General features: G+C 50.1%; 1 protein-coding gene across 2 annotated transcripts; it reads right to left on the reverse strand.

The window, feature by feature from the left end:
* Nucleotides 1–2,709: 2,709 nt before the first annotated feature.
* FDFT1 (farnesyl-diphosphate farnesyltransferase 1) lies at nt 2,710–23,148 on the reverse strand. Of its 2 annotated transcripts, XM_083178764.1 has the most exons (8): nt 22,978–23,148; nt 16,301–16,398; nt 10,748–10,931; nt 9,757–9,885; nt 9,251–9,442; nt 8,665–8,841; nt 5,345–5,497; nt 2,710–4,030 (listed from the first exon to the last, which is right to left on the reverse strand). In XM_083178764.1, the coding sequence occupies exons 1-8, from the start codon at nt 23,074–23,076 to the stop codon at nt 3,818–3,820; spliced, it is 1,245 nt and encodes a 414-aa protein (XP_083034890.1). In that variant the 5' UTR covers nt 23,077–23,148; the 3' UTR covers nt 2,710–3,817. The 2 variants fall into 2 exon arrangements, with proteins under 2 accessions (XP_083034890.1, XP_083034889.1); XM_083178763.1 differs by lacking the exon at nt 22,978–23,148 and having other exon boundaries at nt 16,301–16,775.
* Between the last annotated feature and the right edge of the window lie 931 nt (nt 23,149–24,079).

Consider the following 24,079-nt stretch of genomic DNA (forward strand, 5'->3'; position numbering starts at 1 on the left):
GTATAACACATGTAACTGACAGGGAAGGTGGCCCTCTCAGCTCTGGGCCCTATAGCAGCTACACCTATGGTAGATACTCTTGGTTATATTATATTGTACACTGAAGGAGTATAATGGTCACCCGTCCATGGTTACACTAATCATAGTGTCTGCCTTCTGCAGTTATCCATAGAATCTGATTGGATGTAGTGTATCCTACTAGACTTTGGACTGAAATCTTTTGGTGTGTATCCAGCTTAACAACCAGTTGGTAATGTTTGGGAGCAAAGGACATTCAACCATTTGTCCCACGTGATGGGAAATGGCTTTAATGTCCATTAGGATACATTGGTTAAATGTAACAAATGTATCCTGACTGGTCTGTGTTCCAGTCTTGGGAACAAATGGCTGCTTGGCACTTGCTCCCATACATTACCAGACAGATTGGACACATGTTTAGGAAGTGCAGCTGGGCACACAATGAGCAATATTCCCCCCCCCCCCCCCCTTCAAACTGTGTAACAAACTCCTGGACAAACAATATCACTTGTTCAGCAGCCACATGCAGTATAGCTGACGTGTCTGGATTTGCCTGATTGTACGGATGATAGAGGGTTAACACCTGCTGGATCCTGAAAGTGAACTATGTAGTGCTTACACATTAACCGATATGCATAAAACTATATCAGTGTTCTACATATTATTGGCTAGTGTGTATGCGCCTACTCACAGACCAGAGATTGTGCAGTCTAGAGCTGACAGTTGCATATCCCCCCCCCCCCCACCCTGCAGTGTGTGCGGGCCATGCAGAGACAGTTGGCACCCGGGGAATGCAGGCAGGATGTGTGGTCAGCTGGCGGCAGGCGCGGGGGGTAACCTACCCAGGAACGGATGGCTTTCTGAGTGCGGGATGTGCTCGTGAGCAGTCAGGAGGTTGTATGACCTGTCTGCCGGTGGGGGGAGTGGGTGCACGCGTGCAGGAGTGCGCGTTAGTCACAAGGGAACACTCTCCCCTGCTGCCTGCTCTCATCTCTATATGTCCTGGCATCGCACTGGGGGGGGGGCGCAGTGGATAGTTTTGCCCAGGGGCCCGGGTTGATATTAAGATGGCCCTGGGTGTGTGGCACAATTGAATTGTCCCCAGGGTGACAAATACCAAGAACCCACTTAACTCAAGTGATGGCAACTTCTCATGGACAAAAAGGGCTCAGCCTTCGGCAACAGGCTTTGCAAGGCATGATGGCCGCCTACCCATGCAATGCGGCTCTGGTACCATCGCTGGACTCTCAGGTAAATTTACTAAAATGGGAGTTGCACTAAAGATGGGATGTTGCCCATAGCAACCAATCATATTCTACTTCTTAATTATTAAGCACCTTCTAGAACAGGGGTGGGCAAACCCAATCTTGACTGTCCTGCGGTGCCGCTGAGGACGTTTTGCACTCCACACGGGGGCAGCCGGGCAGGATTTCTTCAGCGGCGCCGCAAAACCCAGCTCCCCGCTTCCCTAACTCAACTGAGTGACAGCTGAGACGTTAGTGCCGCACAGCAGTGCAGGGCAGCCGAGCAATCCTGTAGTGTGGTAGGTAGATGCTGGTGGCTCAGTGATTGGCTGAGCCACAGGCTGTGCAGGGCTGCAGGAGGTGGGATCCCGGGCAGCATGTGCTGTGTGAATGGAGGCTGCTTGGAGGAGAGACAGAGAGAGTCTCTGTGCTATGGGCTGGCTGCTCCCCTACAAAACAAGTAAGACCTGTTTTTCTATATATAGAACTTGAGCTCATACTGTGTGGCGTAATATGAATTTTGTGTGCGGCCCGTGAATATTTACTAGAATTGTTAAGTGGCCCCCCTGGCCAAAATAATTGCACACCCCTGTTCTAGAAGATAATAGATCGAATCTGATTGGTTGCCTATAGCAACATCAGCATTGCGTGTGGCTAGTGTGTGACTTAGGCCCATAATGAGCATGATCTTCCCTTACTTTGGGCCCAATTCAGACTCGATAGCTGCCGCAGAGATTCACAAGGTGGCCCATTATTGAACAACTGCGCTAGCCTCGGTCACAAGTTGACTGACAGGAAGCCATGGTTGTGGGTGTCACCAAGATGGTTTCTGGGAGTGTCAGGAAAAAAGCAGGCGTTCCGAAGAGTTTTCAGGGAGGGTGTGCTCCGCCCCCCGATCAGCCTGATCCTGTCACTGTAGGTTCTTGGTTCCGCACAGACTGGGAATATCATTCGCTGGCGAGTTGCTTATGGATTTGCAGCAGGATTATTACAAGCGACTCGCAGACTTGCACGTGGCGCGATTTCAGTCTGTCCGGGCGCGTTCAGAATAACCCCTTTATATCCTTCCCCAAACAAATTCTTCTGTAGAACACTCAGCACGTAGATACAGTAAAAGGGAAGAGGGGAAACATCGATGGCCAGTTCCAGTTATATCCACATCACGGCTTTGGTTAGTTAACCCTTTGAGTGCCAAGTACATTTATCAAAATTGGTGTAAAAATGGCCAAGCAAGCATTCGTATCCACCATAATGGCCTGTAATGTTACCTTCTATAGGAAATATCATCTTCCTTTACACAACATTTTGATTTGAATTAATATAATAAATGTGAGCGACGCTGGGATTTTTAGCCAATATTTTGCGCATCTCACAGCGATGTTGACAGTCAAAGGGTTAAGCATATTTATGTGGTAGCGTATGCATTCATAGGAAACAATAATCCAAATCAATTTAATAATTTTATTTAATAAAAATTAACACATTGTATAACAATGTCACAATACAGACCATTCCCGACGCCTAGAAAAGTACAGTACGGGTATTTCTATTGCTGCAATGAGATGGGGGGAGAGAGTGGACGCCACTGGCTACCAGACCCCCCCCCACCTTCTTGATGAAGGCAGAACACAACGGTTTAGCAAGTGGACGAGAATGGAGATTTCAGACTTTTACTTACAAATCACCTTCCAGGTTTTTTTTTGTACATTTTAAAGAAACCGTCCAGTAACAAATAATCCGTAATGATACGTTATACACAGAACACCTTGCAGGGGTTCTCCCCTCCTCCCCCGGCCAACTCATTACCGCCTTATACAAGCCTTCCCATATACAGACGCAGTTTGGTCTACGTCTTTCCTGCAATATCCTGCGATCACAGTGAGACCAGAGCGCTATCATACATTAGTATATGAAGAAAAAGACCAGGATAATCCAGTGTAGCTGGAACGCGCTGCAGGAAAACATGTAAAGGTCAAACTCATTTAAGCCAAGGCGAAATTCTACTTGAATGTATGGTCACTGAAATCGTACGTGACCTGACCTGGTACAATGAGCGGCCTTCTGGCCACGTCAGAAGACCGAAAAAATAGATTTTCGTACAGCGGATTACAGGGCTGTGGAACTACAAGTCTCAACATAGACAGATTATGTCCATTCTATTTTTAGCTTGTTGGCCTCACATATCACAGAACCATATAAAAAGGTCCATTTTCTAAGTTCATCTTGCTGCTTATACAACCGGCATTGTCCAAAGTGTTAGATCTTCTACAATCCAAAAACATATCAGTTGTTAGGACGAGCCACCGGGCCTGAGGTCCGAGACCGGGCTGCTGTGGTCCTGTTACTAATACGTCTAATAAACGGTTAAACCAAAAAGTCTTAGAAACGATCTAGTTTACATAACGAAGAGGAGATCTCATGGAGATGAGTAGCCAGGTATAGCCCAGCAGGTCCTGGTAAATGTGCTATGATGCTGGCTGATGTGTCCTCGGGAAAGGTCCTTACCCAGAATCCCCTGGAACAGGGCTGTACGGATGCAGGTGACTTGTCCCAGCTCACTGGGCCGTGTGCACCTCTTCGGAGGCCTGGACCGTGCTCAAGTACTGCCAGCTTAGAGCTGCCAACAGCATGGCGCATGACAGGTAAATGGGGGAGAAACTGTGCCGGGAGACCAGGGGGCCATTGGACAGACTCAGCTTCCTGACGGTGGAAGCAATGTTCTGTGTCCGCCCGGAGGAGGGGTCTGTCAGGGGGATTTTCTGGTAGATCTGAAGGAAGAGGACAAATATATGATTAAGACATAGGAATAACTTCTGGACACAAAGACTCACAGCTAAAGGCTAAAACCTATTGCATTCTATCCAGTTTCTGGCTAACAACAGTACAAAGCTTAGTGACCAGCATATGTACATCTCCAGCTGGACATGATCTCCTGCACAGCCAGGTATAGCTCTGTCCCTGCTGTGGGTATAGGAGCGGCATCATCTGCAGCTGTCCGAGCGGGCAGCGCTACTGGGCGTTTGCCCCCACATATTGGCGAGCTATCGGTTACATTGCTGTGCCAATATAGAAAGGGGCACAAAGCACCCCTGTCACTGACCGCACTCCGGCACATTCATACATGGGGGAGAAACGGTAACAGTGCACAGAACACGAGCCAAGGCTGGGTACAAGGTTTATCTCTCCAATCTATCTGGTAATGTATGGGAACATATAGAAATCAGACAGTCACTCCCAAACACCGGAAAGAAAAAGACAATGGTCATTCAGAGATTGGCTAACTCCATTGGGTCAGAATCTACTTATCAACTTAGCACCTTCTAGAAGGTAATAGATAGTATCTGATTGGTTGCCCGTAGCAACATCCCATGTGAAATACAACTCCCATCTTAGAAACTTTCCCCCCGGTGGATCTAGACCTAAGGATTGTGGATGATGCTTTATTGGTTTTTGGGTCCAATTCAGTTTTGTTAGCAAAGCAAAAAAAAAAAAAAAAAAAAAGCACACAACTGGGCAAAACCATGTGCACTGCAGGTGGGGCAGATGTAACATGTGCAGAGAGAGTTAGATTTGGGTGGGGTGTGTTGAAACTGAAATCTAAGCTGCAGTGTAAGAATAACGCAGCCAGGATTTACCCTGCACAGAAAAAAAAAATATATAACTCACCCAAATCTAACACTCTGCACGTTACATCTGCCCCATCTGCATCGCAGCATGGTTTTGCCCAGTTGTGTGCTTTTTTTTGCTTTGCTCACGAAACTGAATGAGGCCCTTTATCTGTAATAAAGGCCCTTTATCTGGGGGGGGGGTTTACATTTGTCATGCTGTTATAGAATGTTTGGTTTTTCTCGATCCATCGTTTCAGCTTCAGTCTTTAGTAATTGGTCTCATGTGAACCTGATGCTTGTATCCCATTTAGCAGAACAGGCCCACAGGTAATGGTGCAGAAGTAACCACCACAATCTAACAAGGATTTCTATAGGAAAGTTTAGAAAATGAGAGGAATCATCTGATTGGTTGCAATTGGCAGCACCTGAGATCTCCGCTAGGCGGACAACCGCCATGTAAGTAACAGACCGTACCTCTTCAATATACTGGTACATGATGGCTCTCACAGCCTGGATATTGGTGGCGTCTATCATCAGCGTCACCGCCTGGCCCTTGCGGATCTTCACCACTCCCTTGAACACCTGCGTGTTGTTGTAGCAGGCAGCCAGCGTAGCGATGGCCATAACCTGGACAGAGAAACCATTATTACGAGGATGGTAGGAGACAGATCTAAGCAGAGGATGATATTAGGAGATAGATGGATCACAACGTGAATAATACAAGTACCAACCAATAAGCTCCTGTCATTTTCTCAAGCACAGGCAATTACAAACTGATTGGCTGGTACTTTATCTCTCTCTCTCTGAAACTGGATACAGCTTTACCTACGCGACATACAGGATGATGCTATGAGAGGATCAGACCAGCGGCAGAACAATAATTTGAGCTCCGCGAAATCCGTACAATAAACGTCCGTTGTGCATAGAAAAAAAATACAGTTTCTTCTAAAATAACCGCAGTGCTCAGATTAACAGTGATGTGTACACAGCATTAAAGGCCCCCATACACTTGTGAGACTTCTCAGAGGGGACTTCCCAGGCATACATTCCTTCTGCATGTGATAGATTGCATGGTATCCCAGCAAGTGCTGCCGGAGGCTGTCCGATCTGACAGATCCTACGTCACGTGATCTAGGGGCTCCGATCTGACAGATCCTACGTCACGTGATCTAGGGGCTCCGATCTGACAGATCCTACGTCACGTGATCTAGGGGCTCCGATCTGACAGATCCTACGTGCAGCACATGGGATCTAGGGGCTCCGATCTGACATCCTACGTGCAGCACATGTGATCTAGGGGCTCCGATCTGACATCCTACATGCAGCACATGGGATCTAGGGGCTCCGATCTGACATCCTACATGCAGCACATGGGATCTAGGGGCTCCGATCTGACATCCTACATGCAGCACATGGGATCTAGGGGCTCCGATCTGACATCTTACGTGCAGCACATGGGATCTAGGGGCTCCGATCTGACATCCTACGTGCAGCACATGGGATCTAGGGGCTCCGATCTGACATCCTACATGCAGCACATGGGATCTAGGGGCTCCGATCTGACAGATCCTACGTGCAGCACATGGGATCTAGGGGCTCCGATCTGACAGATCCTACGTGCAGCACATGGGATCTAGGGGCTCCGATCTGACATCCTACGTGCAGCACATGGGATCTAGGGGCTCCGATCTGACATCCTACATGCAGCACATGTGATCTAGGGGCTCCGATCTGACATCCTACATGCAGCACATGGGATCTAGGGGCTCCGATCTGACATCCTACATGCAGCACATGGGATCTAGGGGCTCCGATCTGACATCTTACGTGCAGCACATGGGATCTAGGGGCTCCGATCTGACAGATCCTACGTGCAGCACATGGGATCTAGGGGCTCCGATCTGACAGATCCTACGTGCAGCACATGGGATCTAGGGGCTCCGATCTGACAGATCCTACGTGCAGCACATGGGATCTAGGGGCTCCGATCTGACAGATCCTACGTGCAGCACATGGGATCTAGGGGCTCCGATCTGACAGATCCTACGTGCAGCACATGGGATCTAGGGGCTCCGATCTGACAGATCCTACGTGCAGCACATGGGATCTAGGGGCTCCGATCTGACATCCTACGTGCAGCACATGGGATCTAGGGGCTCCGATCTGACATCCTACATGCAGCACATGGGATCTAGGGGCTCCGATCTGACAGATCCTACGTGCAGCACATGGGATCTAGGGGCTCCGATCTGACAGATCCTACGTGCAGCACATGGGATCTAGGGGCTCCGATCTGACAGATCCTACGTGCAGCACATGGGATCTAGGGGCTCCGATCTGACAGATCCTACGTGCAGCACATGGGATCTAGGGGCTCCGATCTGACAGATCCTACGTGCAGCACATGGGATCTAGGGGCTCCGATCTGACAGATCCTACGTGCAGCACATGGGATCTAGGGGCTCCGATCTGACAGATCCTACGTGCAGCACATGGGATCTAGGGGCTCCGATCTGACATCCTACATGCAGCACATGGGATCTAGGGGCTCCGATCTGACAGATCCTACGTGCAGCACATGGGATCTAGGGGCTCCGATCTGACATCCTACATGCAGCACATGGGATCTAGGGGCTCCGATCTGACATCCTACATGCAGCACATGGGATCTAGGGGCTCCGATCTGACAGATCCTACGTGCAGCACATGGGATCTAGGGGCTCCGATCTGACAGATCCTACGTGCAGCACATGGGATCTAGGGGCTCCGATCTGACAGATCCTACGTGCAGCACATGGGATCTAGGGGCTCCGATCTGACAGATCCTACATGCAGCACATGGGATCTAGGGGCTCCGATCTGACATCCTACGTGCAGCACATGGGATCTAGGGGCTCCGATCTGACATCCTACATGCAGCACATGTGATCTAGGGGCTCCGATCTGACATCCTACATGCAGCACATGTGATCTAGGGGCTCCGATCTGACATCCTACGTGCAGCACATGGGATCTAGGGGCTCCGATCTGACATCTTACGTGCAGCACATGGGATCTAGGGGCTCCGATCTGACATCCTACGTGCAGCACATGGGATCTAGGGGCTCCGATCTGACATCCTACATGCAGCACATGGGATCTAGGGGCTCCGATCTGACATCCTACATGCAGCACATGGGATCTAGGGGCTCCGATCTGACAGATCCTACGTGCAGCACATGGGATCTAGGGGCTCCGATCTGACATCCTACGTGCAGCACATGGGATCTAGGGGCTCCGATCTGACAGATCCTACATGCAGCACATGGGATCTAGGGGCTCCGATCTGACAGATCCTACATGCAGCACATGGGATCTAGGGGCTCCGATCTGACAGATCCTACATGCAGCACATGGGATCTAGGGGCTCCGATCTGACAGATCCTACATGCAGCACATGGGATCTAGGGGCTCCGATCTGACAGATCCTACATGCAGCACATGTGATCTAGGGGCTCCGATCTGACAGATCCTACATGCAGCACATGTGATCTAGGGGCTCCGATCTGACATCCTACATGCAGCACATGGGATCTAGGGGCTCCGATCTGACAGATCCTACATGCAGCACATGTGATCTAGGGGCTCCGATCTGACAGATCCTACGTGCAGCACATGTGATCTAGGGGCTCCGATCTGACATCCTACGTGCAGCACATGTGATCTAGGGAGCCCCGCACACCGCCTTGCCTGGGGAGACACACACTCACACAGGCCACACGCCCAATCAGACCGGTGTTATCTAATGCACTCACCTGAGGGATAGCGCAGAAGTTGAACACGCTCTGGTTCCGTAGCCGGGACAAGTAAAGCAGAACATCAGGAACGTGATGCAGAGCGTTGGTAATCAGCTCGTTCAGACAATGCACTGCTGGCACAATGTTCTCGGGCTTGGCCAAGTCGGACAGCTTCTTGCCGTATTTGCTCCATACCTGATGTACAGAGAGTGATGGAATTGTAGCTTACTCATAATGAAGCCAATAAATAGTTATATAAAGGTATTACTGCCTCATTACTAGCGGTAAACTCTACATTCAATATCACCGAGTCACAACCTGCTGGCATCCGGCACCAACTCCACACTAGGAATTCGTGACATCACAACGTGCCTAGAGACTGGATCGGCTGCACTCTCATGAATATTGTATCAGCCAATGAGCTGCTATTATCCGCACAGCAGTTTCTGCAGACATTCTGAACTACGGAATATATTTCTGCAGACATTATAGAGGTTTCAGGGCTTATTCAACAACAGCATCACTTCCATACATAACGCGTGGCTTCCTTACTGGCCACCAAGCCTGTGCCACGCTGCTACTACTGAGCACAGGGAATACTCACCTCCTTAGGCCAGAACTCTCGGCCTTCCAGCTGGTCCTCCAGGTAGTCACGGATAATGTTGGTTTTCTGCAGGAAGAGACCCATAGAGTTGGAGAGCCTCGTATCCTCGCCAACGATGGCATCTTCCAGCTCCGAGGCGGAAAACAGACGGGACAGACCGATCCCCACCAAACCGGCCACATAGTGGCAGTACTGAGCAACCAAAAACAGAATAATCCAGGTATTAACAGTGAGGACCATCAGTAGTTCCTGTACAACAAGCTTAGGTACCATGCAGCTCTCCAGTGCTATTGGGCTACGGGAACTCTCCACCAGCCACTGGCTTAGCAGACGGAAAATACTACCCACAGGCACAAACCAAAGTTTTGCATCGCAGGGCATGCTGTGCCTTGTAGTACCACAGCTGCTTGAGAGCCCTAGTCTGCTTTATTAGATAAGTTGACCATACAGAAAAGTAGATGGTTCCAGCGACTACTGAAGGACGGTTAGAGAAAACCTGGTCTTACCTTATCCCACTCCAGTAGAGATTCCACTTGCTTCTCCAAGAACTCCGCCATGCCCATTCCCATCTTGTGGCAGATGTCAGCTATAACTTGCTGGTAGACCACCGCCAGGTTCCGGAACTCCAGCGAGATCTACAGCCAGTGAGAAATGAGACATTAGCAGTTAGGAGAAGACTGGAGAGAGGCAGGAACAGCCGATGGTGAGACCACAGTACACAGCTCTGGCTTGGACACATCATCCACCCAATCCCTGAGGGACTTCAAGCTTTCTAGGCCATACACTTCTATTGTGTAACCGTTGGCCATACTGTAGACCAGGGCTTGACAAATTATTATTTTTTTAAATCTAGGAGCCAGGATGAAAGTGTAGGAGCCAGATATATAAGTGCGGCTTACCCACATGTCCGTTGCTTTGGGTTTCTTGCTCGAGGTCACGGGGATTACCCCTCCTTATCTTCCCTTCCTCCCCGCCGTTACCATAGCAACAGCCAGAAAGATTGGTGGACGACCCACCGGGCTGTATCAGAGCAGGTCTGTGGCTATTTCAAAACTTGAGGCGGGTCACAAAGCCAATCAGAGCTCGCGGTCCGACATCCAATCAGGAGCTACCATTGCTGCTGCTGAACCGTAAGCTCCGATTGGCTTGCGAGCTGCCTCGAGTTTTGAAATAGCCATGGACCAGCTCTGATACAGCCAGGTGGATTGTCCACCGCTCTGCCCGGCTGGTGCCGTTACCACAATGCCCCACCTGCCCAGCCACAAGCAGGAGCTTCCTACCTCCCTGCAAATCTGGTCACTAGCAAGCAAAATCTGGTCGCCATGGCGACCTGGCCCCTGGGATTGGTCGAGCCCTGCTTTAGACAATACACATGAAACATCCCAATGTATTTAAATAAGATGACCTGAGCAGCCACTGGGAGCAGGGTCGTGCCTATCTGAATATAAAAGACCACAAGATATATATAGTAGGTACACTATCCAGTCCCCTACATACCGTAGGGAAGTCCTCCAGCACCTGCCGGTCCTTCTCCTTGCTCTCAGTGAACCTCCAGTCTGCCTGGTACAGGAAGGTGTGAAAGTTATGTAACATGGGGATCTTCGTCTCCAGGCTGATCGTCATGTCGTCCTCCACAGTATCCAGAGCTCGCAGGACCAGGTAGAAGATACAGACGGCATGCCTGCGAAACCATACACACAGAGTCATCTCAGTACTCACTACTGATCACAGTCTTTGGGCGGTATTCAATGAGGCTGATTCGCCATGTTTTTATGGCGATTTTGTGCTGTAAGGCGAATTTTTGACTAAAATGGTGAATCACCCTATTCAATGACCAGATGGCGAATAGATTTCAAGGTTTTTTTTGCCATGATTCACCGAGTAGCAATCGCTATCTTTTTATGGTGAAGTGGAATGTGAACTTTTAAAATAAAGTGTTTTGTTTTTTACATTTGGTGTAAAAAAAAAAAAAAAATAATATCAGGAATTTTATTCTGAGGAGGGGCATGCTATTTTTATTCATGAGCCGCTCATTAGATATTCATATATTCACTGCACCCGATCATTACATATGCATGATCGGGTGTAGTGAATATACCCGGTCCCCTGCTGGCACCCCCGGGGGGCAGCCTGTGCTGCCTGGCACCCGGGGAGCCCAACTCCCCCCCAACAAACGTTCTGGGGCAGGCAGGGAGACCATCTCCCTGCCTGCCACCGTCCTCAGGCTCCCTGTGGCATCGCCGCATGAGTTAAAATTCGCCGGTCAGGGGCAGCGAGCCCCTGACTCGTTGAATACTGGAGCCGGCGAGGCTCCGGAACGTAGCGAGCGGTGGCGAATGTGCAGCGAATCCTAAACAGGATTCGCTTCACATCGCCAAAATGCTCATTGAATACTGCCCTTTGTGTCAGAAAGAGGAAACCTAGATACCCCAACATCCAGATACCAGAAGAAGAGGACACAGGTTCCAGCAGTCCCCCCCCCCCACAGTATCTAGGTGAGGCCGCACCAGTGACCTATACAGAACTGGGCACAGTATCTAGAGGAGGCAGCACCAGTGACCTATACAGAACTGGACACAGTATTCTAGATGAGGCCATACCAATAACCTATACAGAACTGGGCACAGTATCTAGATGAGGCCGCACCAGTGACCTATACAGAACTGGACACAGTATCTAGATGAGGCCGCACCAGTGACCTATACAGTGGCATTATTACTTCTTTCTTTCTACTGCTGATACCTCTCCCTATGCAACCAAGCATCTGACTTGCCTTCTTCATTGCTTTGTTACATTGCCTACCTGCCTTTAAGTCCCCTGAAATAGTGACACCTAGATCCCTCTCTTCCGCAGTAGTTTCTATTATAATGCCATTTATACTATACTACTCAGTCTTTGGATTTGTGAGACCCAAGTGCATGACTTAGCATTTTGTGTCATTAAACTGTAGTTGCCATGCTCTTGTCCATGATGTAAAGTAACACTGGAAAATAAAACACTTAATATGTATTCTTAAGAGGTTATTTTCCCATAAAAACACTAAACATGGGAAATCTAGAATAAATAAACAAAGGAACAATTACAATTGTGAGCTGGGGGCCATAGTGAATAAATCTGTGATACGTTTCATGGTGCATTGTAGGCAATGTGATGGTAGTTCTGTGGTGACATCCAATATCGTATAATACGCTTAAGGTGGGGGGGGGGGGATGAACAGATTTCTCAATAATTTTCATTTCAGTTTCCTTCATCCCCTTACCATAGAGAGGAACAGGTTAGGTCATTCATATATTTGTAATAAATAGAATGTTGTATCAGTTGATAGTCATCTGTGTAAATGTAATATGGAAGTCACATAATCTAGTGGAATATCCATTGTGTATTTAATGGAAGACAATGATATATTTAGCTTCAGCTGTTGTTATAGTCACATAATGTGACGATTACTGGGCAGTTAAATGTTGCAACATATTATATTTGGATCTTTATGAATATAAAATTCATTACCTATGATATGAAGTGTGAAAGATTCACTATGGCCCCCGGCTCACACCTAATTTTTAAGGTGCCCACACACTACTGTGATTTTTGGGCCGATTTTACTGCAAATCATTCGCAATTGGGAACGATCGCTATCAGATGTGCACTCCCGTGGGTCTATATCCCTGCTGCAGGGAAGATCAGGAGATGCAGCTAGAGATCTGTGGGACCTGGGTGTTCAGTCAGTCGGGAATTTGGTGTGCATGGGCGCTAAGGTGTTCTGGGGCGAACAGGCAGTTGGGTATTTGGGAGTTGGGGTGCTCTGGTATTCAGGCGCTCAGGTGAGTTTGGACACACCAATGTTCAGGATCCCAGGTGATCGGCGTAGTGGTGGGGTGCTGGGGCAAAAAAAAAAAAAGGGAAATCTTAAGATTAATCCTAAAATAAATATTTGTCAAAAGTGTACTCATTGTACAAAATCTTTAACTCAAGGGAAATCTTAAGACAAATCTTATCGTTTACATATCTTTCTTAACGCTTTGCTTTATTCTGTATTTTTAATACGTCAACCTTTTTTTCTGTTTTTAGGGCCTAATTCATGGAGCACTATCAGAGAATGCGCAAATCGAGTGATGATTGAACGCATGTGCAGAGTTCGAATTGCGCATGCACGGGGCCAAATAGCAAAAATGATCCATATACATCGAGGTCGCAGAGAAGTGTGACCGACACAAAGTCAGGGTAAGCAGGCTGTTTTCGGGGTGTGTTTGGGAAAACGTAGGCGTACCCATGCATTTATTGGGCGGATCTCTGACATCAGCAAGGATCACTTCCAGCCTGGTTCTAGAGCAGATTAGAGGAATCCCAGGACTGGAGCAGAAAATAACCTCTTAAAAATATCTATTAAAAAGTTATGTTTTACTTTGTAATGAGACTTTATATCAGATTGCGCACCTTCCCACTACCTTCTCCACTCCACAAAATAGTTACCAGCTTGGGCAGTAGGTGGCACAACCCCAATAGTATTCCTAATTGGGTGGTTATCCAATAAAACCCTGTGCGACAGCCCTACTTTTGTATCTAGAACAGTGATTGAGTAATTACACGCTGTCTGGCATTTCCATTGTAAGATGATTGCACCGGCTCCGCCCACCAGCGAGCACTGACCCACTACTAGACAGTAACTTATGGGCGCAGAGAGTACACTGATGGCAAGAGAGAGTCAGGTACATGATTCAGTTATGTCCCAAGTGCGATCGTCCTGTGTAATGTCTATGATTTTGGTGCACGGACGCACGTGCGTCTCATCACACATCACTATGGTCTTGAGCACGCGCCTCTGACAAGATTTGACTCCTGCTACAGTAAGTACATAACGTCCTTCGCCTACTACAGGAAGGTTTCCAAATCCCTGGCTGAGCGCCTAAACCAACACGCCTGAGAAAGGACAGCATCCTGCTGCGTGCAGACCAGGAAAACAGCCTGGAATAGGAAGATCATGGGGGCGATTCAGGTCGGCTCCTTAAGCAGCAAAATTTGCTGCTTACCGGGCACTGAAACGCCGCTTGCCAGGTAAGCGAATGCCCGCATCGCCTCGATAACATGCGAGGGGATGTGTCCGAGAACACACAAACTCGCATGCGACCGAACGGGAGAGAAATCATTCGATGGTCGACGAATCAAATGATTTCTGTCCCCTGCGCATGCGTATAATCGGCCATGCACAGAACAGCACCATAAATCAGGCCCTGTATGTCCACGTCCCATCCACCGCCCCAGCTAGGGGTTGTCCGATTAGCACTGTAGTTTCCTTGTCAGACAGACAATCTCGGCCATTTCTGTTTTAGAACAGGGATATCCTAGTATATAAACCCCTGTTACCAATACAGTGCGCAGTATAGCTGGGTTGTATAATGCTGGAGAGACACAGGGCAGGGTGGTATGCAGAGAACATTGAGGGATAGGGCTGGAGAGACACAGGGCAGCAGGGTGGTATTCAGAGAACATTGAGGGATAGGGCTGGAGAGACACATGGCAGGGTGGTAGTCAGAGAACATTGAGGGATAGGGCTGGAGAGACCCAGAGCAGGGTGGTAGTCAGCGAACATTGAGGGATAGGGCTGGAGAGACCCAGGGCAGGGTGGTATTCAGAGAACATTGAGGGATAGGGCTGGAGAGACCCAGGGCAGGGCGGTATTCAGCAAACATTGAGGGATAGGGCTGGGGGCTGGAGAGACCCAGGGCAGGGCAGTATTCAGCGAACATTGAGGGATAGGGCTGGAGAGACCCAGGGCAGGGCGGTATTCAGCGAACATTGAGGGATAGGGCTGGAGAGACACAGGGCAGGGCGGTAGTCAGCGAACATTGAGGGATAGGGCTGGAGAGACCCAGGGCAGGGTGGTATTCAGAGAACATTGAGGGATAGGGCTGGAGAGACCCAGGGCAGGGTGGTATTTAGAGAACATTGAGGGATAGGGCTGGAGAGACCCAGGGCAGGGTGGTATTTAGAGAACATTGAGGGATAGGGCTGGAGAGACCCAGGGCAGGGTGGTATTTAGAGAACATTGAGGGATAGGGCTGGAGAGACCCATCGCAGGGTGGTATTCAGAGAACATTGAGGGATAGGGATGAAGAGACACAGGGCAGGGTGGTATTCAGGCTGTAGAGAACATAGAGGGATAGGGCTGGAGAGACACAGGGCAGGGTGGTATTCAGAGAACATTGAGGGATAGGGATGGAGAGACACAGGAGACAATCTATCCACACCAGCTAATGCAGTTTATCTGCGGAAGCGCATGGAGTGTATACACTAGGAGATACTGTAAACAATATCACGCCCCCTTGTAAGTGATATTGTAAATAATATCACCTAGTGTGTATGGGGTTAACACAGAAGCTGGCAGACAAATGTGTGTTGCGATGCCAAGCTTTAACACTGACAGTGTTATTAATTGTGTGGGTTGTGTTACAGTACAAATACCCAAGGAGTTGGCGAATTTCACAGCCAACCGTATAAAGGGGCAGATTGTAATCCATTTGGCGTGTTCGCTGGTTCTACCCTGAGCATAATGTCATATGTGCAAGGCTTTCGTACTGGCGCCTTCGACCACCTGCACAGTTGGCATGGCGCTTCACTGGGTCAGTCGCTTTGGGGCATGGTAAGCTGAGAGTCAACCAGAATTAGGGCCAGAGAGCAGCGATAGCGTGGACTGACAAACCTCACATGGGATTTTTCTTCTGTTGCTGCATCCGTTTCCCTTCACCGTACAGAGATGTGTTACAACACAGCTGCCATACATACTTCATGGGGTAGGGAGGGGTGTGTGTGTGTGTTATTATTGGTGCGAATCCTAACTGTACTTTATCAATTTGGGCAAAGGTTGATCGTTGTATGACCTTGGCCAGATTTCGGGAAGAACACGATGCTACATGCTTGCACAGAGTTAGTGGATAAGCAGCAGGGTATAATACACAACACAGCGCTTCAATAACCCAAATAAGAACACGTTTCTGACCCATTGGGCTAGTTCCGCACCTCCCCGCAGGAAACCCTTAGCACATGGCTACCTACCGCAGTTCCCCGTCCAGGGCTTGGATCACGGCTGCAAAGCTGCGGCTGGTCTCGTTCAGGTACTTGTAGCAAGTCTGCAAGCTGTCGCTCATGGAATCCTGTCGGGGCAGAGAGACAGGATGAAATCTGCAGGCAGACAGGTTTTGGGGAGCAAAGCATTTCTGCACCGTGCGGCCTTCCTTCAGCCCCCTCTCCTGCAGCCTGCTCACAGTCAGCAGGGACCGCTGACCGCTGGGTTTCTGAGCAGGGCCCAGGCACAGTGTCCTCTTGAACAGAGCCACAGCAACCTTACAGTTTACACTGGCCATGGGCCAAACTTGGGAGAACACTTTCTCCCCTGCTGACGGCTCCCGGGATTATGAGCAGTGCCCCAGGACACAGCTAAAGTACAGCCGGAGCGGACGCCAGGAGCCCATGGACCTGGTGTTACAGTACACTGCCCCAGAGTCCCCTACAACACAAGCAGCGCACCCACTCTGCTGCCCCTCCCACTTGTTTTCATGGCTTGGTGGGCAGGGCCGGGAGATCTGCAGATATTAACTGTTTACACTCTGCACACAGCCTGCTTTGTTCTGCACACATCCTGGCTTTAAAGAGACAGGTCATTAAGCCGACTGCCTGACCAGCCCTTTATACCAGTGTGCATATAAACCACTGATCCTGTGCAGTTCAGATTAATTATGCAACATGTTTTCTCATGGGCTATACAGAAAACCTGGCATGCCACAGACTTGTAGGCTGGGCTCAAACAGAATGCAGGAATTCCAGGTCCCAACCCTCCCCCCAGAGTGCTGTCAGCTAATCACAGGTGTTATCGGGCGGATATACACAGACAACACAAACATGCACCACAAGTGTTATTTACACAATATAGGGGGAGTAGCTAGTGTTTCAGGCTCCCAACCAACTGGGTCCATGTCATGCAAGCTGGTGGTATTATAACACTACCGTTATACAGTATAATTAATTGCATTTGGATTAAAAAAAAAACAAAAAAAAAAAAAACTATTCTTAAATCTTTGAGTGCCAACATCTGTGAGCGATGTGTCAAATATGCCAGCGCCGCTCACATTTGTTATATAAATTAAAATAAAAAATGTTGTGTAAAGAAAGATTATATTTCCTATATAAGGGAACATTACAGGTCATTATGACAAATAAACATGTTTGCTTGCCAATTCTCACACCTATGTTTGACAAATACACTTGGCACGCAAAGGGTTAAGTAAAATGACAGGGAAGATGATTGGTCACACATGTATGGTTAGATTCTGCTGGCACAGGGACTTGCAAAAGTGCATCAGGGTATAGGTACTGGGGTGTATAGAGCTGGGAGGGGGGGGGGGGTGTATGGGGCGATGCTGATGAATATAAAAGCAGTGTTTTTAGGGACAGCTAAGGAGACACCATATGCAGCAACGCGTGTGGCAGATTCAGTGTCATTTAATGTTACCGGTGCAGATTACACAGGACAATGTATGGTGCATTAGATATCTATAAATTACAGTGAAGTCGCAGCTGACATTCCATTCGTCCTCAGAGCTGTAGCTGGAAAGCAGCTGCTTACTACGCATCCAGGCTCTCTGTACATGTGAGGACCTGCAGAACAGCTGGGCTACAACATGGGACAGTGCAGGTTTTCTTATAGACTTAGTAAATAGGAAAACAGAGTATGACAACAAGGCTGATCATAGGAGTATATGGAAATACAACAGATCCTGAGGAAGCTTCTATTAGGGGAGACAACGCCTTACAGGGACATGGATGGACGTGGGTTTTTCTCTTTTTTTTTTGTATTTCATGTCCTACCATCCACTAGGGCGTGGAGGGAGAATAGCACAGTGTGCCGAGCGCAGCAAGGCCCGGCAAGCACAGACATGGGGTCCATGTCGACATTCGGGACAAAAAATAAAAATAAGGTGAAAAACTCATGTTGAGCCTTTGATTATTGACCTAATGCTTGTGTCAACACAATGCTTATGTTGACCTTTTGTTGACCCAGCCTCAGAACCCGTAATTCATACACGGTCCTGATTAAAGGGAAATTAGAGCAACATCTGTTGTAGTTATGCTTATTTACTAAAAGACTAGTAAACCCGCTCAAAGCAAAAGCTTCGAAAGCTAGTCTGCTTCCTTGTGATTGCCTCTGTGTTTGTGCATGTGTGAGAGAGAAAGCAATGTAGTTTCACTTGTTGCCAACATATGCCAGTGTTTGGGATATATATATATATATATATATATATATATATATATATATATATAGATAGATATATATATAGATATATATATAGCGTACAATGGGGTCTACAGTGGTGTACATTAGATAGAAACAGATTGGACGGCTCCGTATAATCACATTGAGGACTATGGGGGTGCATACTGCTGGTCTGTGTAGCCACATACAGGTATAGGACAGTGTCCTTATTGTCATTACGGTAGATCGCCGCCTTGTGTTTATTGAGCCAGCTTAGTGACTTAATAGGATCTGACAGAGGTCAGAAAGCGGAGAATGCTGTAATGTCAGCTGCCTCTGTGTTACCCAACTAATCTAGGTTAGGTGCTCAGGGCTGCTCTCACCAGTGACTATACGGACCGAGACGGATGCATGTGGATCTCTCTCTAACTACTGAGGTGCAGCAAGCTGGGGCAAGCTGCAGGACAGGCAAGTAACGGGATACCGGGGCAAGCGGCGGGACAGGCAAGTAGCGGGATACTGGGGCAAGCAGCGGGACAGGCAAGTAGCGGGATACCGGGGCAAGCGGCGGGACAGGCAAGTAGCGGGATACTGGGGCAAGCAGCGGGACAGGCAAGTAGCGGGATACCGGGGCAAGCGGCAGGACAGGCAAGTAGCGGGATACCGGGGCAAGCGGCAGGACAGGCAAGTAGCGGGATACCGGGGCAAGCGGCAGGACAGGCAAGTAGCGGGATACCGGGGCAAGCGGCAGGACAGGCAAGTAGCGGGATACCGGGGCAAGCGGCAGGACAGGCAAGTAGCGGGATACCGGGGCAAACGAAGGGACAGGCAAGTAGCGGGATACCGGGGCAAGCTGCAGGACAGGCAAGTAGCGGGATACCGGGGCAAGCGGAGGGACAGGCAAGTAGCGGGATACCGGGGCAAGCGGCGGGACAGGCAAGTAGCGGGATACCGGGGCAAGAAGCGGGACAGGCAAGTAGCGGGATACCGGAGCAAGCGGAGGGACAGGCAAGTAGCGGGATACAGGGGCAAGCAAGTAGCGGGATACCGGGGCAAGCTCTAAGGCTAAATATTGAAGAAAGCTGTAGGACTGGCGAATGGTGGGACACTGGTGCAATTTGTAGAGCAGACAAGTAGCAGGATCCTGGGACAAGCTCTAGGGCAAGCCATTGAAGAAAGCTGTAAGACTAGTGAGTGGCAGGATGCTGGGGCCAGCCGTAGGGCAGGCCAGTGGCGGGAGGAGCTGTAGGGCAGGTGGGTGGCAGGAGACAGGGGCAAGCAAGTAGTGGGATACTGGGCCAAGCTCTATGGCTGGTTATCTAAGCAGGTTGTAGGACAGGCAAGTAGTGGGATACTGTGGCAAACTGCAGGACAGTCTGGAGGCTGGGGGCGAGCTGTAGGACAGGCAAGTGGAGGGAGGCTGGGGCGAGCTGTGGGACAGGAAGGCTGGGGGTGAGCTGTGGGACAGGCAAGTGGAGGGAGGCTGGGGCGAGCTGTGGGACAGGAAGGCTGGGGGCGAGCTGTGGGACAGGCAAGCTGAAGGAGGCTGGGGGCGAGCTGTGGGACAGGCAAGCGGAGGGAGCCTCGGGGTGAGCTGTGGGACAGGCAAGCGGAGGGAGCCTGGGGGCCAGCTGTGGGACAGGCAAGCGGAGGGAGCCTGGGGGCCAGCTGTGGGACAGGCAAGCGGAGGGAGCCTGGGGGCCAGCTGTGGGACAGGCAAGCGGAGGGAGCCTGGGGGCCAGCTGTGGGACAGGCAAGCGGAGGGAGCCTGGGGGCCAGCTGTGGGACAGGCAAGCGGAGGGAGCCTGGGGGCCAGCTGTGGGACAGGCAAGCGGAGGGAGCCTGGGGGCCAGCTGTGGGACAGGCAAGCGGAGGGAGCCTGGGGGCCAGCTGTGGGACAGGGAAGCTGAGGGAGCCTGGGGGCCAGCTGTGGGACAGGCAAGCTGAGGGAGCCTGGGGGCCAGCTGTGGGACAGGCAAGCTGAGGGAGCCTGGGGGCCAGCTGTGGGACAGGCAAGCTGAGGGAGCCTGGGGGCCAGCTGTGGGACAGGCAAGCTGAGGGAGCCTGGGGGCCAGCTGTGGGACAGGCAAGCTGAGGGAGCCTGGGGGCCAGCTGTGGGACAGGCAAGCTGAGGGAGCCTGGGGGCCAGCTGTGGGACAGGCAAGCTGAGGGAGCCTGGGGGCCAGCTGTGGGACAGGCAAGCAGAGGGAGGCTGGGGGCCATTTGTGGGACAGGCAAGCAGAGGGAGGCTGAGGCACATTGTGGGACAGGCAAGCTGAGGGAGGCTGGTGCGTGCTGTGGGACAGGCAAGTTGAGGCTAGCTGGAGGACAGGTGAGTAGCAGGATGCATGGGCAAGCTGTGGGACAGGCGAGCGGTGTATTAGGACAGATGGTAAAAGTTCTAGGATCTAATAATGTAAGTGTGTACTTACTGTATTTTATTTGTTCACCTGTGCAATATTTTATCCACAGTGTCGAGCTGTATAGAGCGTTTGTGATGTGGTGTAAATAAATGAGAATATGACAGGTGACTAACAGAATTAGGAGGACAGAACAGTAGCACGATACCGGTTCCTGCATGGGACCGAGGAGCAGGCTTGTAGCAGACACTAGGTAGGATGACCTCTAGGACAGACAGGTGAGTAGCAGATACTGGGATGATCTATATGACAGTGTGTAGCAGACACTGGGATCACCCCTAAGACTGACAGGGGAGAAGCAGATATGGTGATGACCTAGACAACAGCAGCACCACTAGGACAAGCAACTAGTGGATATACTGGGCTGACCACCTCTAGGACAAGTGAGAAGCAGATACTGGGGCCACCCCTAGGACAGACAGGTGAGTAGAAGATACTGACATGACCTCTAGGACAGACAGGTGAGTAGAAGATACAGGGATGAGCACCTCTAGGACAGGTAGCAGATACATGGAGGAGCACCTCTAGGACAGGTAGCAGATACTGGGATGAGCACCTCTAGGACAGGTAGCAGATACATGGAGGACCACCTCTAGGACAGGCAGCACATACTGATCTGAGCACCTGTAGGACAGATGAGTAGCAGATACTGGGGGGGACCACCTCTAGGACAGGTAGCAGATACTGGGGGGGACCACCTCTAGGACAGGTAGCACATACTGGTCTGAGCATCTCAAGGACGGGTGAGTAACAGATACTGGGATGAGCACCCCTAGGACAGGTAGCAGATACATGGAGGACCACCTCTAGGACAGGTATCAGATACTGGGATGAGCACCCCTAGGACAGGTGAGTAGCAGATACTGGGATGAGCACCTCTAGGACAGGTAGCACATACTGGGATGAGCACCTCTAGGACAGGTGAGTAACAGATACTGGGATGAGCAGCCCTAGGACAGGTAGCAGATACATGGAGGACCACCTCTAGGACAGGTAGCACATACTGGGATGAGCACCTCTAGGACAGGTGAGTAACAGATACTGGGATGAGCAGCCCTAGGACAGGTAGCAGATACATGGAGGACCACCTCTAGGACAGGTAGCACATACTGGGATGAGCACCTCTAGGACAGTGAGTAACAGATACTGGGATGAGCAGCCCTAGGACAGGTAGCAGATACATGGAGGACCACCTCTAGGACAGGTAGCAGATACTGGGATGAGCACCTCTAGGACAGGTAGCAGATACTGGGATAAACACCTCTAGGACAGGTGAGTAGCAGATACTGGTATGAGCACCCCTAGGACAGGTGAGTAGCAGATACAGGGATAAGCACCCCTAGGACAGGTAGCAGATACATGGAGGACCACCTGTAGGACAGGTAGCAGATACTGGGATGAGCACCTCTAGGACAGGTAGCAGATACTGGGATGAGCACCCCTAGGACAGGTGAGTAGCAGATACTGGGATGAGCACTCCTAGGACAGGTAGCAGATACTGGGATGAGCACCTCTTGGACAAGTGAGTAGCACATACTGGGATGAGCACCTCTAGGACAGGTATCAGATACTGGGATGAGCACCTCTAGGACAGGTGAGTAGCAGATACATGGAGGACCACCTCTAGGACAGGAATCAGATACTGGGATGAGCACCTCTAGGACAGGTGAGTAGCAATTACTGGGATGAGCACCCCTAGGACAGGTAGCAGATACTGGGGGGACCACCTCTAGGACAGGTATCAGATACTGGGATGAGCAGCCCTAGGACAGGTGAGTAGCAGATACTGGGATGAGCACCTCTAGGACAGGTATCAGATACTGGGATGAGCACCCCTAGGACAGGTGAGTAGCAGATACTGGGATGAGCACCCCTAGGACAGGTGAGTAGCAGATACTGGGATGAGCACCCCTAGGACAGGTGAGTAGCAGATACTGGGACAGTACATGGTAGACGTAGCAGACAGAGGGATTAGCGCCTCTAGGACAGTACACGACAGCAGCAGCAGCATACATGTGACATCCGGGTCCCCGCTGCCAGCCCAGGCTACTGTGTGACCTTACCCGCTCCGCCTTGGGCATGACAGCCCGGCAGCCGCCCATCTTGAACCTGAGCAGGTTGTAGATCTCCTCCGGGTGCCCGAGCGACCTGACGATGTCCATGGTCGGTGTATGATAAAGATGAGCAGCGGCTGCCTGTCCCCGGACCCCGACTACAGCATCATCCTCCTCCTGTCACATCCCGCTATACCACACATTCCCCGCCCCTTCCCGGCACCGACCAATAGCCGCGCAGCCCCACAGTGGACTGACGACTGTCATTGGAGCGAGGGGTCTCGAACCAGCGGTTGCCAACCAATCAGGCAGGACCTGTTGCTGGGGTGACGGATTGCGCAAACGCACGATTCGCTGACCGAAGAACGTGACGTCAATCACCCCGGCGTGTGGGCGTGGCTTACCTTTATAGATAGTACGAAGGAGGATGGTGTATGCACAATGACGATGAGCTAGGGATGGCCATCGGTGTGGTCGCCATCGATGGCGATATTGCAAATGACCATCGATAGCGATATATCGCGAAATGGACGATCATCGATGGTACACCGATCGCTACCATCCATTTTCTAGCACATAACTGACCAATAGGTTCGGATTTCCATTGATATCTCAATCGATACTTTATCATCGATGGGGGAGAACCACATGCCTCGTTCCCCCCATCGATGATAAAGAAACAAATTCCTTTAAGGAACAGGGGGACGGAGATTAGCTCTGATTGGCCCACAACCACGTGTATAGGGAAGCAGGGGTAGCAATTGATGGATAAAATCATCAATGGTTCCCATGTTTATTATTGTACCCTGTCAATGCTATCCATTATTGTTAATACCGATGGTGACCATCGTTTGTGAACCCACCCCTGGCCATTCCAATGGTGCGGAATTATGCTCCCTGTCCCGGCACCTTGGGGAGAAAAAATAATTATAATAATATATATATATATATATCTGGGTAGAAAAGAGGAACAGAGGGGCGCTCCATAGTGCATAAAACAATTTAATATTTAAAAAGGCACACAGCACATAGTACAAGTCATAGGAAATGCTCGTACCAAATAATACATCGGCAGTGGGCTGGATACCACAAGATTTTAGAAATGTTACCA

This window comes from Crinia signifera, chromosome 3 (assembly GCF_055691185.1).
Source record: "Crinia signifera chromosome 3, ASM5569118v1, whole genome shotgun sequence".
In the NCBI taxonomy this organism is placed as follows: Eukaryota; Metazoa; Chordata; class Amphibia; order Anura; family Myobatrachidae; genus Crinia; species Crinia signifera.